At 41.9% G+C, this 15,713-nt stretch overlaps 1 protein-coding gene across 3 annotated transcripts in view; it reads right to left on the bottom strand.

The window, feature by feature from the left end:
- Positions 1 to 319: 319 nt before the first annotated feature.
- BMPR1B (bone morphogenetic protein receptor, type IB) overlaps positions 320 to 15,713 on the bottom strand; it is a 193,364-nt gene continuing 177,970 nt past the window's right edge. Inside the window, exons 8-10 of one of the 3 annotated variants that reach the window (XM_012647178.1) lie at positions 4,995 to 5,170; positions 2,302 to 2,432; positions 320 to 803 (exon numbers count right to left, since the gene is read on the bottom strand). In XM_012647178.1, the coding sequence (XP_012502632.1) occupies positions 678 to 803; positions 2,302 to 2,432; positions 4,995 to 5,170 (433 nt within the window). In that variant the 3' untranslated portion in view covers positions 320 to 677. The remainder of the gene's footprint in view (positions 804 to 2,301; positions 2,433 to 4,994; positions 5,171 to 15,713) is intronic. The other 2 variants (XM_012647175.1, XM_012647176.1) reach the window with 2 other exon arrangements.

The raw sequence follows: 15,713 nt of genomic DNA, 5'->3' as shown, positions 1-15,713 counted from the left end.
CATGTCGCCTGAAGCTACAAAAGGCCACCTGCAGGAGTTCCAAAATGTGGTCCCGGACAGGTGGCGTTGTACCCAGGTGCATTCACATTGCTGGGTGGGCCGAAGTGGTCTGAGGAAGCCGGGGCGTGGGGTGGGGCTGGGGGCTCGTGTCATTAAGAAGGCGAGTTCCAGTCCAACTTCACAGACTGACTTTTGGTTCGTAGAGTGCAACCATGTTTCGCCAATGGAAAAACGCATAATTTAATTTACCTTCCAGCGGAGTTTCTGGAACAACTTTTGTTGTTATTATTTAAACTGTAATAGTATAAACCTTAAAACATCCACATTATTTGTTTCATTTTGGCAACATTAAAGCATCTTTTTAAAAAATAAAAATAAAAATAAAAGGCAATCCCAAAATACAGGGCTTTCTTAGAAAGCAACATGCATCGTATCTTGAACAAGTTACCCAGGCGGTTTCTCCCTCCTACAGACAGACACGGATCGCTCTGTGCTGCTGGGAACGTCGCTGTCTCTGTCCAGCGTGGTCCCTGAGAGGCGAGGTCTGAACCCACTGGGAAACAGGACGATGTTCAAGGGCTGTACCGCGTGGATGCTCCGCTCACGACTTGCGCTCTGCCCACAGACAGAAGAGCATCTGCCGGCTGCGCGCAGAGATGCCCGCGTTTTCTCTGCCGTCAGAGCTTAATGTCCTGCGACTCTGACATCTTGGCAAGTGTCTTCTTCACGCGCAGGGCCGTCAGCCTGGACGCGGGGCTGTGAGCCCAGCACTCGGTCATGAGCTTCCCCATCTGCCTCAGACACTGCGGAGGGGGCGAAGGACAGTTGGAGTAATGTCAGAGACACGCATCATCCCGCACGTGACACAATTTGGCTTTTTGATTTGGGGGTTCACGAAGTTTGACTGTTATTTTTTAAAGGTACCCTTAAAACGATGTGGAAATAAAAATTTCCATTAGTTTTCCATTTTTTTTTCCATGCAAAACTGTATATGATGAAAACAGATTGCTATGTCTTCCTCGTTATAGGAGCAAGCAGCTGATTGCAGACGGGTGTGTTTGAAGTCAGTATTAAGCAAACAAAGAAATCCCCGGGGAGTCTGTATTCCACTCCACACTCCCAGATCGTTTACGACACTTGGTAACGTTAAATCTCTCATCTAATTCCATACGATTCAAACAAACATGATCATTCCTAACTCACAGCTGTCTGCTACCGTCATAGCATCGCGCTGTACCATTTCGGGAGATTAATGACGTGTGCACGACATCACTGAAACTTTGCCCTGTGTCCTCCCGTGGTCTAGCAATGATCGGTCTTCCTATCGAAAAGCACGATTTCACCTCATTAGAAATCCTCAGGGAAGGGATTTCAAGTTACAGCGATGCCCCTAACCGCTTTCAAAATAATACAAAGCATTCTGCACGGCTTGCTGGAAAACGTACGTATTATTCAGCATTTCAGCAACTAGATGCAAAACCCAAGAACCAAAGGACGCTTTTAAATGAATTTTACACTGAAGAGATAGTTTATAAATAGTGTTCTGTTCATTTCTTTGCAGTGGCTTTGGCACAGGTTTGATAAGAGCCTTTTTTTTTTCCCCTTGGGGGGGGCTTCAAACTCATCTTGAATGTTCCAGCCTGCCAGAGAACTGTCCAGGACCTGGGGAGTCTGAGGGCTGAGAGGGGGGAAGGGGGGCGTGGGGTGGGAGGAGATGGAGTCGGGAAAGGGAAGTCCCGACCTACTCGTTCCCTCCTTCCCAGCGACGCCTTTCCAGACCTGCGTGTGTTTCACCGCTAGGTCCTCAGAGCCGAGCTGAAGCTCTATCTGCTCAGATCACATCTCATCGTCCCTATTAACAAAGAACAGCACAGGCAGGTGTCTCCACTAGGTCGATTCTTGTCACTTCTGTGTATGGAAAACTCACTTCGGAGGCTTAACTTTTTCTCCCTTCAAGATGGGAGACAGCTCTCCATGGGTTTGTTATGGAGATAGATCATGGTGCTTTAAAAACACACACGGAGAACTAAGAGCCTTTATGAAAATGTCGAGATGTCTTAAATAAATGAAATCATGTTAATCTGTGACACAGGCTAAATAGTGACCCATTTGATATATTCTGGAAGTGGCAAAATAAAATTGGAAAAAAGGAAACGTATAATACACTAATCTTCATCTAAATTATTGCAATGATGCACCATCACCACGATGAATTCCTATAATGAATATTTACAATTTTGGCAACAGAAGAAAAGTCTGGATAGCAGTTAGTCATAGCCATATGTTTACCTCAACCCTTACCTCGTCGCTACTCCACCGGTTGGGGAACGAGGGACGTAACTTCTTGATGCACACGAGCTCTCTCATGTCCTCGTAAGAGGGGTCACTGGGCACGAGGTCATGATAGGGAAGCTGATATTCTTCCACGATACCTGAAAGTATGTTTTTCTTATTAATTTTTATTTTCCGTGAAGTAGAAATAAAAGTCTCACCAACAAACTGTTCTCAAAGGAAAATGCTATCGATACTAAAGACAAGTTCAGGAAACAGAAAAAGAACCCTTGAAAAAAATGTACCCAAAAAGTGCTTAATCTAATTTAGAAAAAGATAAATACAAAGCTCAAAGGAAAATATTATCATAGGTCTTCAGGTCTTTCTTTCTAATTTCCAAAAGCTAAGTAAAATGAGCATCTCAAATTTATTCCCAATTTTATAAAGGCCAAATTAATAAAACAAATCTATATTAAATCTCAATGCAAATTTGGAAGATATATTCTGAACTCATACTGAATAATACGTGACTGTTTCTATTACTGTGGTATGAGATTATGAATATCATAATAAATTTGGAAATTTGAACAAAATGTCAGATTTACATTTTTCCTGCTTAATCCTAAGAATTTGGCCTGGGCATGGTGGCTCAGGCCTATAATCCTAGCACTTTGGGAGGCGGAGGTAGGAGGATGGCTTGAAGCCAAGAATTCAAGACCAGCCTGAGCAAGAGCAAAACCCCCCGTTCTCTACAAAAAATAGAAAAAATTAGCCAGGTGTAGTGGTGTACGCCTGTAGTCCCAGCTACTTGGAGGGTGGAGGCATAAGGATCGCTTGAGCCCAGGAGTTTATGGTGGCAGTGAGCTATGATGATGCCACTGCACTCCTGCCCTGGCGACAGAGCGAGACCCTGTCTCAAAAAAAAAAAAAAAAAAAATGTGTTTTCACACATTAAAAATCTGGAAGCTTATCTATACCCCAAATTATTAACCGTAATTTTTTTAGGTTCAAGGATTGTTTGTTTGATTTTTATTTTCTCCTTTAAATTTTCTGTATTTATCCAAATTTTAGATAAGGAATACATTACTATTAGAAAAAGCATGTATTGTTGAAAGAAGGGTTAAGAAATACAGATCTTCATGAAAACGGCACAGCATTAAATTCACTGGGATTTGTTCTGGCAAAATATGGGCTTCTTGTAGCCCTATTTATTTTAAACGTTCAGAAAAACATAATTAGAAAAGTAATCTTATGCTCTATTACATCTTCAACTTCTATAAACGTATCTTAATTAAGTGAAAGCATATTTATTCAAAAATCTACTCTTTATGAAGCATGCAATCAAGGCACAAGCCATTCATTTGCATTTTGGTTTCTTCTTTTCTTCTTCACGCTTATGACGGGAGATTCACTCAATCTCTGGTTACAGAACATTTTCTGTGTTACCTTTCCGTTTGCACAAAAGAGTTGTCTCGCTTCAGAGGGAATGTATTCTATTGCCAATTGCCTATAACAGGCTCAGAATTCCCACGGTGATTAGAAGGCACGTATCACTGAACATGATCTTTCTACCAAAGTATGAGCGCTTGGTGATTAACTATTTCTTCTTTATATTTAAATATGACTCTAAATATGCTATGGCGTTACCAACCAAAATGAAAAGTATTGGTAATGACAGTTAACATGCATTGAGTGTTATTTATGGGTCGGGTAATTTTGATTCTCTTTACGTTCATTGAAACCACACAACTGTCTGAGGTATATACAATAATCGGCTTCATTCTTAAGAGGAGAACACTGAAACAAAGTTCAGGAACTTGCCCAAGGTGTCACAGATAATAAGTAGCAGGTCAAAGAACAAATATCGTACTAGTTAAGTGTACGCTACACTTCCAGAATCTTGGGCAAGCTCGTGCTTTAGGAAGATGAGTTCGAACTGGCCACTATGAGAAACGACAGCAGCGTCAAGGTTTTTTAATTAGCACAACCATACACAGAGTAAGATATCAGGGTACTTGATACAGAAAAGCCTAAGACTCGGCTTCTGACCCAAAAGGTATTAGAATTTACTGGAAGATGGATTACGCTGCAATCAAAATAGTCCATGCAGTCATATTTCTGAATGTTTAAAGATGTCTTCTCATTTATTATAACTGGTCTTACTAGGGAATCCTTATGTTTCTAGAAGAATCATCATGAACAGTAACGATATGCTGAAGTTTTAACTTCTTTTTGATAAAAAGGTATGTTTTGAGGAAGTTTTATAGAAGTAAAGAAATAGGGGAGTCACATTTACGTCCTATAGACATCTCTACAGGGGAATGCCACCTCTACAGAGGGGCACCAGAGCTGGGGATGAGCACAGCAGGTAGGTGAGAAGCAGCTGGAAGGGGCAGAAAACTGATGGAGCAATGCTGGAGAAAGAGCCCGAGAGTGAAACGAGATAACACACGGAACAGAAGAGGGTGATTGTTGAAAAGGCAGGGGGATTCGGCAGTGTGTCCAGAAGAGATTCATCAGTAGTAGGTGGAGAAAGGAGGTAGTCAGATTATTCTACGGTGTCAAATATCATTTCCTGGGAGGACTGTAACTGCGTCAACAGAAATAAAGGGGAAAAAAAATAAAAGAAAACCTGATTTTGTAGACGATAACTTTGATTTTGATCAAATAGCAAGGATTCATAGTAGCTCCGATAGATTTTCCAAGATGTCACTGTTTCTTACCTCCTGATATACATCTCCTAGCAACCTCCCAGAGGATGAGTCCGAAACTGTACATGTCGGCCATGATGTAAGACTGGAAGTGATTTCTATTCAAGCTCTCGTCCAACACTTCCGGTGGCATGTAGCGTTTGGTGCCAACTCGAGTGTTGGGGGGTATGTCAACTTCATTTGTATCACTAAGGAAAAAGGAAAGCAAAGCATTATTAGCATTGAAGAGGACCAACAAATGACAAATCAAGGAGATTCTTAAACAAGGGTTTAGTGTAAGGTAGAAAAGGAAAACCTTTCAGAAAAAAAACCATATCCTTGAAATACATTTCTTTCCAAAAGCTATATTCAATATTCGTAGGGAAAAACCCAATGAAGGACAGTTGGGAGTGGTGGTGCGTTGTAGGCTCAGCTACTTGGGAGGCTGAGGCAGGAGGATCCCTTGAGCCCAGGAGTTTGAGGCCAGCCTGGGCAACCTGGCAAGATCCTCTTAAAAAAAAAACTACGTTAAAAAAAAAAAAATGAATATGAGATTCAATCAGAATGAAGCTGTAACATATAAAATTGCATGACCACTAGGTCGAATTTAAATTCTAAATAATTGCTACATATCTATTAAATGTCTAAAAAATATCTTCCTTCTCTTCGTATTTTTATAGTTTTGCTCTTAAAATGGGCACACACACGTGCCAGTCTGGCGTGTTTGAGACAGCACGTTTTAAGCCAGGCGTTGCGAAGCTTTCGGATCCCCAAACACGCAGAAAAGGGGGCTGGGGGAAGGAGAGGGCCAGCAAAGACATGCAAGAGTTTTTCTTTGACAGGGAGGGACATGTCAAAAAGCTTTCTACTGTCACTACTGTTTCATGAACAAAATGGCATTTAGCTTTTTTTTTTTTTTTTAGAAAAAAGGAAGAAAGGAATAATGGAATATAACATCTTTAGCTTTTTGAAAATCTCAAATATGGCCCATTAAATGAGATAAAACATGTAAAATCCCTGCCGGCACAGTACCAGGCACATGTTAGACACTTAATAAGTACTGTATCTCATCAGAAAGTAAAGGAACTAAGAAAAGCAACAAACCCCAGGTTTGACAGATGAAGAAACTATAAAACAGAAAAGGTACAGAAACTCATGATTAAACTGATGTTTGTGGAAAATCTTGGATAAACCTTCCTATCTCCTGATTCCCCAAAAAAGTTGTTTTTTTTTTTTATTACACTCCATTGACTCTCAAGCATTTATGTGTTACTTCTTCTCAACGTGGAAAACAGATTTGTATCTCAAATGCCACATTCATCACGGTGTGTCACAGACAATCAATGCTAAACTCACCCGAACCCTAGTCGTTTTTGCAAAAAAGCCTCTGGGTTTGATCTTTTTGCCTCAATCTCTTCAAAAACATAAAACATGTAGTGTCATCTGGGAAAATTTCAAGAGTGGCAGATATCCCTCTGTACATTTCAAAATGGTTTATATTTACTAAAACACAACTATAAAGCTTCATTTGAGAACCTTTTTCGATTTACTTCAAGCTAAAACCCTTAGCCTATTTCAAAAGACATTTCATCAGTATGGTCATTAGGCCCCTCATGGTTTTCTAAGAGCAACAACTAGCCTGTTTTCCTAAATAAAAGTAAAAGTGTTAAAACAAAGAAAAAAATGTTAAAGTGTAAATTTCTTTAGAAATGGAAAACACTGAACAGCTGGTATTTCTCACCATCTACAAACATAGGTCCTAATGTTCTGGGCTCTCTTCTAGAACTGGGAAAAGAGGTTAAAATGTTAATTCTCAGTATTTACTAGAATGATATAACAGAAAAATGTCATTCTGTTTGTACATCTAAATGGCCAGGGAGGACAGTACGCTGAGAAGAGGTTTAATGGTAAACAGGACAAATACCAGATTTAAAACATGCTGCAAAACTCCGCTCCAGCTATGTGGTCCTCTCTGTCCTCCTGCTCTACCTGCTGACGGCTCTCACGTAAGCATGCAGTAGGCATGCCATTAATGTGTTGTCTAATTCATAATCTCTAATCATTAGAGGAAGACAGTGGTTGCCTCAGGCAAGGAATCCGGGGTCCCATGCAGAGAAAACAGACATGGGGGCTTGCAGAAGGCGGCTAAGGGCCTAAACTATATTCCAAAACATGTATTAGGAGAGGAAACCAGGAATGGTATTAGATAGGTCCCACTGGAGTGCATTCAGAAAGGCCAAAAATATGCTCTGCCCTCAGTTGATAAAGGCTGTAGACAATTCTACTCCATTCTCACTCTTAGCTCCTTTATTTGGATTTGGGAGGTCAGGAGGGAATACTGGAATGTGTGATATGGAGACATCTATTAGAGATCTGAAAGGTAATTGTTACCTAATCATAGAACCAAGATTTGCAATGGCTGGACTAAACGCTCTTTCCCTCCAACACTGCAAAAACATACAAGCAAGGATTTTGAATGTCCATCAAATGCCAAAAAACCAGTTCCTTATAAAGAGGCCACACACGCTTGGCACTACCCACCTCTCCTCCCCTTCCTCTCCCACCCTGGGTGTTCTTCCTAGTAGTATCTGAATAAATATCTGTCTTCCAATTTAAGGTTATAAACCCCTGTAAGCCCCAAATATTTGTCATAATCATATGGTATGTCCCTAAAGAGTAGGGCCCCAATTCAGCTCCACTCACAGTGTGTCTTGCACATGGTAGGCAAAGAATATACTTTCAACGAAAGAAGGAAAAGGCCAGTTTACAGTAAACTCTCTTATGGACAATTTAAAAATCTCTGTTATAGATAGGCCAGAAAATGAGAGTTTACCAATATCTAGGTGGATATATAGAATTTTGTTAAGCAAATTAATTTTGTAAAAGAGCACTATTAATCTAACAGAAAAGGCTTTTAGTACTACATTTAAACAACAAACATGCAAATTATAAGTAATTCATATCTGAAACTGGAAAGTATCAGATCCTCCAAGACATATAGCTCGGCCCCTTCTTCCCTGAGGCATGTGTCTATACTTAAAAATAACTAAACTAGTTGGCGTGGATGCGGAGAGATAGGAACACTCATGCACTGTTGGTGGGATTGTAAACTAGTGCAACCTCTGTGGAAAGCAATATGGAGATATCTTAAAGAGATACAAGTGGAAGTACCATTCGATCCAGCAATCCCATTACTGGGCATCTACCCAAAAGACCAAATGATATTGTATAAGAAAGACACCTGCTCTCGAATGTTTATAGCAGCACAATTCACAATTGCAAAGATGTGGAAACAACCCAAGTGTCCATCAATACATGAGTGGATTAATAAATGTGGTATATGTATACCATGGAGTACTATTCAGCTTTAAGAAACAATGGTGATATAGCACCTCTTGTATACTCCTGGATAGAGCTGGAACGTATTCTACTAAGTGAGGTATCCTAAAAATGGAAAGACAAGCGCCACATGTACTCACCACCAAACTGGTATTAACTGATCAACACATAAATGCACATATAAGAATAACATTTATTGGATGTTGGGCAGGGGGGAGGGGAGAGGAGGGGACGGGTATTTGCATACACAAAGAGTGCAATGTGCACCACCCAAAGGATGGACATATTTGAAACTCGGACTTGGGGGGGCGGGGGCAAGGGCAACATACGTAACCTAAACATCTTTACCCCCATAATATGCTGAAATAAAAAAAAAAAATAACTAAACTACATTTCTTTCTTAGATTTTCAGTAACAGCATCTTACCTGTGCCCGAATAATGGCAGAGGAAAACTGATCTTGTATTAATCTTCAAGGCCAAAAATAGAAATTAAAGTGATTTAATACTGGGGTGCCAAGAATAAAGGAAGAAAAGGGGAACAGAAGTAGAGTCAGACAGCGTAGTGCCTAAACAGTAAACTTGGTGTCTCAGGAGTAGAGGGCCAAGGAGGAAGGAGGAAGGAGGAAGTGGAAACAGGGGAGGGACCCTCAGCTCGCTCCAGCTTCCCATCCATGGGTGGGGGTGGGTGGAGTGTGAGAAACAAGGTCAGCAAGAAAAGATGGACACCCAGCAAGGGGTGGAGAGTCCGAAAAAATAACTCTAAAGCCACAAACTAGTCCTGTGTACTGCAGTAGCGACCTACATATGTAGTCGAATTATAAAGTCATATACAGGAAATAAAGATAGAATGCTGGTTACTTCTGGGAGGGATACAAGGGAATAAAATAGGAAGGGGCATGCAAACAGGGCCATCTTCAACATTTTATTTCTTTTCAAAAAGAAAGACCAGAGAAAAATAAGACGAATATTTAACATGTGTTAATATTAAATTATTGCAGGGGTATCTCTTTTGTATACTTTTCTGTATGATTATACTATATTATAAATGTACATATATATAAAATATCTTATTAAATATAAGTAAAAAGAACGCAGCAGGTTCGGGAACTAGAGAAACGTATATTTCAATGATTAAGGGATAGGTTATAGGCATGAGGACCAGAAGACCAAAAATGATCTAAATAAGCTGGAAAAAATGACAGAGAATATGAGTTTCTACCAAGGAGAACTTAAAACATTTCCTCAAAAACGTGGATGTTACAGACACCATATGAGAAACGCGATTGTTCTTCTCCCTTCCCATGGAGAAGGGCTGGAAATATTTGCACAAAGGGGTCGAGGCTGCAGAGATGGTCTAGAGAAGTACAGGAGTAGATAACTTCACCCATTTATATTTTTATACTTAATATTCCCACTAAATCTAACATGGCTTCTTTCCCTGTTAATGTGGGTGCCGATGAGATATAGATCTACGTAGAATTGGAAAACAATTAAAATTTCAAGAAAATAAAATAAAATAAGGGATATCAGGTCAGTTCCTCTCTAGGAAAAAGCTTTCTTTGTTTTAGAATCATAGCTTAATGCATATTTTTCTCTACAGACATTAGGGACGGTGGGGCTGGAACAGGATAAAATTAAAATATCTACAATTTTCTGAATAAGGAATGAACAGAAACTTGACAGGTTGGGAGAAAGTGGGGAAATCAGCTAGGGAGAAAGGACGGGGTTCTCTCCTTCTGGCCTAGGGTCATGACAAGATGTTAAGCCTTGTAGGAAAAAAAATAAAAATAAAAAAAGAGCACAAATGTCCTGGTGGCATGGATTTTAGGACTAAATTGCATGCAGTAACTTCCAGCAGTAAGGTGCCTCCTCCTGCGGTAAAGAAGTCTTCCTTGAGCTGGTGGCGTTTGGGGAAGAGAAGAATCGGGAACGACATCATGAAAAAGGTACAACGCACGTGGGAGGTATGAGGCTGACACGCCAAAGGGGAAAACAAGTTCCTTAACGTCCCCAGGCACGCTGTAAACGACGCTGAGGTTCCCAGTGGACCAGGTAGGAACGGGCATGTTAAAATCTAACTCTGCCTGAAGCTCATAATGCAGGATTACAGAAAGAGGCATGAAAACCAAGTTCATGCTCCTGACCAAATCCCTTGGACGACGGCAAGAGGAGGTCTACACTGATGATCAAAGGGCTTCCTAAGTGTGGGGACACTCCAAGTGGCTCTTCTAGCCCAAGGAGCACACAAAGCGAGTGACAGTCTTCAAGGCTACTGCTTTGGGGTCGGAGAGCAAAGGAGAGGAAAATGACAAGATACAAAATGGAGATTTTTCCTCTTCTCCTCTGACGGTGCCAGGGAGGACGTGCCAAGGAGAAGGTGGGTGGTGGGAGATGTTCTACCACTGATGTTGTTTGCAACTTCAGCACGTGGCGGGAACAAAAGCAGGATTTTAATCAGACTTATTTCCCACCGCAGCGCGCTTCCTCAATGCCCGTGCCCAGCGTGCTGCTCCCAGCGTGGCCCTGGCACAGCGCCGGCGTGTGCGTCCCGCACGCAGGTGCTACTGCGACCGCGGGAGGGAAATCACAGGGCCACCTGTGGGTGCAGAAAAGCTGGAAGTGGAGCCTTCACCTGGGACCCTGGGCAGGCTGGAGAACGAAACACAAGCAGCCCGTTGGACTCGGTGAACAGTGCCCGCCTTACACGCTCCACCATCTCTATTAGCCTCATATTGTATTAAGTTTATTTCATGTTTATTAAGTTTCCTAATTATAAATCCATACCAGGAATTCTGGCAAGGAGCGATATGCTTAAAAAAAAAAGGAAAGAAAGAAAGAAGAGAAAAGAAACACCACTGCTTGGTTTTTTGCACAGTGCATGTTCCCCACTGTACCATAGACTGGAGTAAGAGTTTCGTGAGAGCCACAGGCAGAGCCCATGTGGCCAGGGGAGGACCGGGATAGGTCGGTTGCTCCAGCAAGGAGGCCCCACCTCACTGAGCCTCTGACACGTGGGTGGTCCTCAGGCCGGGTGGGGCTGATGCCTAAAACACAGAACGGAAAGGGGGAGAGAGGGAGAAGGGAGATAAAAAGCAACAGAGAAAGACGGGAGAAGCAAACATCGTGCATCTTTCATAATCTAAAAAGCTCTTTAAAAAATAAGACCTGCACTTTCAAAAACGCATGAAAGGAGGAAGAGTGGCAAGAAGACGTGCGAGGCCGTTGGTTCGCTTGGGGCTTGCACGTGATGTCTGAAATCAACCGCACGCTACCTGCACTGGAGGATGTTAAATCACCTCCTAGGAAGACTGTTTACCCCCAAAGCACGAGAGAGTCTCAAGAGCCCACAGAAGAAGGGGCCCGTGTGCATCTTGTCGTGTTCCCTGTAGCGTCCTGTAGGTGGCCGTGCAACTGCTTTGCTGGCTTGAACTCTGCCCAGTCAGATGGTCGCCGATGAGGAGAGTTTTTTGCAGCAATTTTCATCAGGGTTCCATGTTGCTATGATCGAATCCTGAGAAATCGCAGAGTTTCCTATAAAACGGGACTTTGGCACTAAAAACCGTTTAATGGAAGGGAGACGCGGCTGCAGAAACCCCGCCTGGGAGCGTGGACTCTGTCACTCATGAGCTTAGTTCTGTGACTTCCCGGAGCCATTTGGCCACATGGCTTTAAACACGAACCAACCAGTAAGCACACGAGCCAAAAGCAGGGCTAAGAATAATGACGTCAGGAAGACTCAGGATGCTCAGTATCCTCTGGGCTAGGCCAGCCCGTCTACTTTTGCACTTGGACGACAGTCCAATGACTTTTGCACTTGGACACCAGTCGTCAACTGGGAGACGGATACGACAGCCTCGTCTTCACTGTAGGTTTAAAATTTAATACCTGAGAGCCCTAAGCCAGGATTGATTTTCCCCATAGGAAAGTATTTCATTCTGACACTGAAGTATCAGAGGGGCCACTTGATTCTCCAGGGTGAAAAGCGAAAAGCTTTCTAAGTTCCTTCACGAGTGATTGTTTTCTCCTCCCGGGAGGGACGCAGGGTGACGGCGAAGTCGGCCAGTACGTCACCTGGATTCAATCTCTGCTGAGCAGGAAATGCATCAGGAAATTACATCATTTTCAAGAGAGTGCACGAGGAAACCAATACGGGATTTAAAAAAAAATGCTATGAGCAGGAAATCTCTAAGGCACAGGCTGCTCCCTCTCTGTGACTCTCAGCTTTCCCGGGAGCGTCCCAGAAATGACTTAAACGCCTAAGAGACCACTTACCGCTGCATAGAGACCAGGGCAAAGATTAAGTTCTCACAGGAAGTTCACATATCAAGTCTGCGAATGCAGCGCTGGGTCAGCCGTGACTCCGCTTGTAATAAAACACTGTATCTGTGCACACATGTGCACACGCAAAATATAAAACAGTCAGGAAAAGAGCAGAAACCAAAGAAACATATAAAGCTAGGTTGAAACGTTCGTCTCAAACACTCAGAAGAGCAAACTTTGAAACACAGGAAATAAAAACATGGAAAAGACTTCCGAAATTATCAAAAGCAACGTCCAATTAATGGAAGAGGGCACTGTGGCCCAGGAAGGTAAATGTCCCCTATGCCGTGTGACTCTGCAAAGCCACCATCTGAGCCAGCAGCTTCATCTCTTGCACTTCTGATGAACTAGTCAATTCATGCCACATAAACCTCTGCACTCACCCTCAAAGTAGCACCCTCTACTTCCTAGAATCAGGGTTTGCATGAAATTTGAGGGGTCATTCAGTTCACTCCCCTTACATTAAGCACAACTAAGTTTCATAGATATAATAGATACTCACTTTCCTTGTTTGTTGTAAGGTCTATAAAGAAAATCAGGTCTCAGTTACTTTGCTATTGCCCCTATTTATTGATTCAAAACAATGTTAGAATACCTACGATGGGTAACTCACTATGTCACGGGGAATGGGAAATAATTTAATTAATTGGGCATGGATCCGGTTCATAAGATGCCCGATGACTAGTAGAGGAGATAAGGCATGTACCAAAATAATTACAAAATCAGGCAGACAAGGGCCAGGAAATTACAAGAGGACTACAGAAGATAGTGTCATTATTCTCAGCTGGGGGAAGAAGAAAGTGGCTTAGAGGCGACTCTGAGATGGGATTGAGATCTACGGAGACACAGGGACATTCCAAGCTAGGGACTGTGCAATCCAAAGCAAGGCAATGGCAAGTACGAGGTATAGAAGGAGAAAACCCAAGCAGTTCAGCTTTACAAAAGCAAGCACACAAATTGGAGAGTTTGTAGAATATAAAACTGGAAAGGTAGATTTAGTCCAGAATGTGTGGGATTTCAGGAGCCTGCAAACAGGTGCTTCATTCCATCCTGTAGTCCGTACGGAATCATTTATCCATTATACAAAAATTTTAAGCAACGCCTAAGTAATGAGTACTAGAGATGCAAACTTGGACAACACGTGTGATCTACTTCCGAGGGCCTTACTCTCTGCTGGGAGTGACAGATAAGTAGTCAATGATCACAGTCGAGCAGTGTGAGAAATGTCATGATAACATGTACAGAGTCACATTGGAGGATACAAGATTAGGGAATAACAACAGAAGATTTCTCAAAGGAAGACACTGAGATCAGTAGTAGTTCTCTAGATAGAGAACGGGATATGGGTATTCAGGTGATGACAAAAGCATGTTAAAGACACTTGACAGTGTAAGAAATATAAAGTGTTCCAAATAAATCGAGCAAAAGGCTAGAAGCATGGAGGGAATAGGGCTAAAAAACAGCCCAGGGTCAGAAAAGACAGGGTCCACAGCACCAAGGACTCCAACTGTGTTTTAACCCAAAGCCATGGGAAATTAGGAAATTATTATAATATATGAAAAAGACACTTGCTCTCAAATGTTTATAGCGGCTCAATTCACAATCACAAAGACGTGGAAACAACCCAAGTGTCCATCGATACATGAGTAGATTAATAAAATGTGGTATGTGTATACCATGGAGTACTACTCAGCCATAAAAAAAAAAATGGTGAACTAACACCTTTTGTAACAACCTGGATGGAACTGGAGACCATCCTCCTAAGTGAAGTATCGAAAGAATGGAAAAACAAACACCACATGTACTCACTATTAAACTGGAGCTAAACGATTAAAAAAAAAAAAATTATGTTTCGTGAAAATAAACCTGGTGGCAGCATGTAGAAAAAATTGGGAAGAGTAAAGACAAAGTGACTGTAAAATACTTTACCCCAGAATCTAGAAAAGTAGAGGGCCCAAACTAGCCCAGGACAAGTGAGAATTTCAGGAGACAGAATTCATTCGGTTGAGCAAACCAAACATTAGGGACCAAAGGAAGATGTTAGATACCTTGTGTTTTAAAATAGATACAGCAGGGAAAATAGATCTAGCAGTGGAAAAACGTGTAAGAGGTAAAAAGAGAACAGAACCCGTGGAGAGAGAGAAGGGGACCTGCCGTCCAAAGGTCCATCAAGAAAACAGGAGGACAGAAGGTTTGGGTCTGTGGATAGGGTGACGGCAGTAGGAGGCGGCCGCTGGTGACCAAGCTAAATGGTGTCTCTCAATAAATCAATGTCAGGAGAGGATGGAGCAGAAGCCAAACTACGAGAAAACTACTAATCACTGGGTTGTGAAAGCGGAGTACCTTTTGGAACTCCCTGGAGAAATTTAACTGGGGAGGGAAGGAGAGGAGGGCTGGTAATTTGAGAAGCATCGTGGGAATTTTTTGGGTAGCAGAGACTTGAAAGGGGGTGTAGGCCAGAAAAAAGAATTCAGAAGAGAGAGAATTTAACAGCCTTTCCTGGCAAGAAGTTCATATTTCTGCCTTTAATCTACAGCCCAAATAATTTCCTCTTGCTTTGTTTTTGAAGATCAAGGACTTCAATTCGCCATCCTCTAAATGGTGAAGACCTTCATGTATTTGGGGTCTGTTATTAAATCACACCTCAGCCTTTACTTCTGGCTGAAAACACCGATCCATTAGTACTTTCTTGTGAGTGTTACTTTCCAAACTTTTAATCGTCTCCATGGCTTTTCCTCTGTCTCTGTCTCCACATTCTACAGTCTTCTTTGAAAAAACTTCACAAGAGGGTCTGACAATTTAATAAAGGCTGTGCCTAAATGGAGTTCCTAAAAAGGCAGTTATAGCAGCACGATTCACAATCGCAAAGATATGGAAACAACCCAAGTGTCCATCAATACATGAGTGGATTAATAAACTGTGGTATATGTATACCATGGAGTACTATTCAGCTTTAAGAAACAACGGTGATATAGCACCTCTTGTATTCTCCTGGATAGAGCTGGAACGCATTCTACTAAGTGAGTTATCCCAAGAATGGAGAAACAAGCACCACATGTACTCACCATCAAACTGGTATTAGCTGATCAACA

The sequence above is a fragment of the Propithecus coquereli genome, unplaced genomic scaffold (assembly GCF_000956105.1).
Source record: "Propithecus coquereli isolate 6110/MARCELLA unplaced genomic scaffold, Pcoq_1.0 Scaffold26, whole genome shotgun sequence".
Taxonomy (NCBI): domain Eukaryota; kingdom Metazoa; phylum Chordata; class Mammalia; order Primates; family Indriidae; genus Propithecus; species Propithecus coquereli.
Note: the sequence above shows the minus strand (reverse complement) of the source record. Positions and strands in the feature narration are given on the sequence as shown.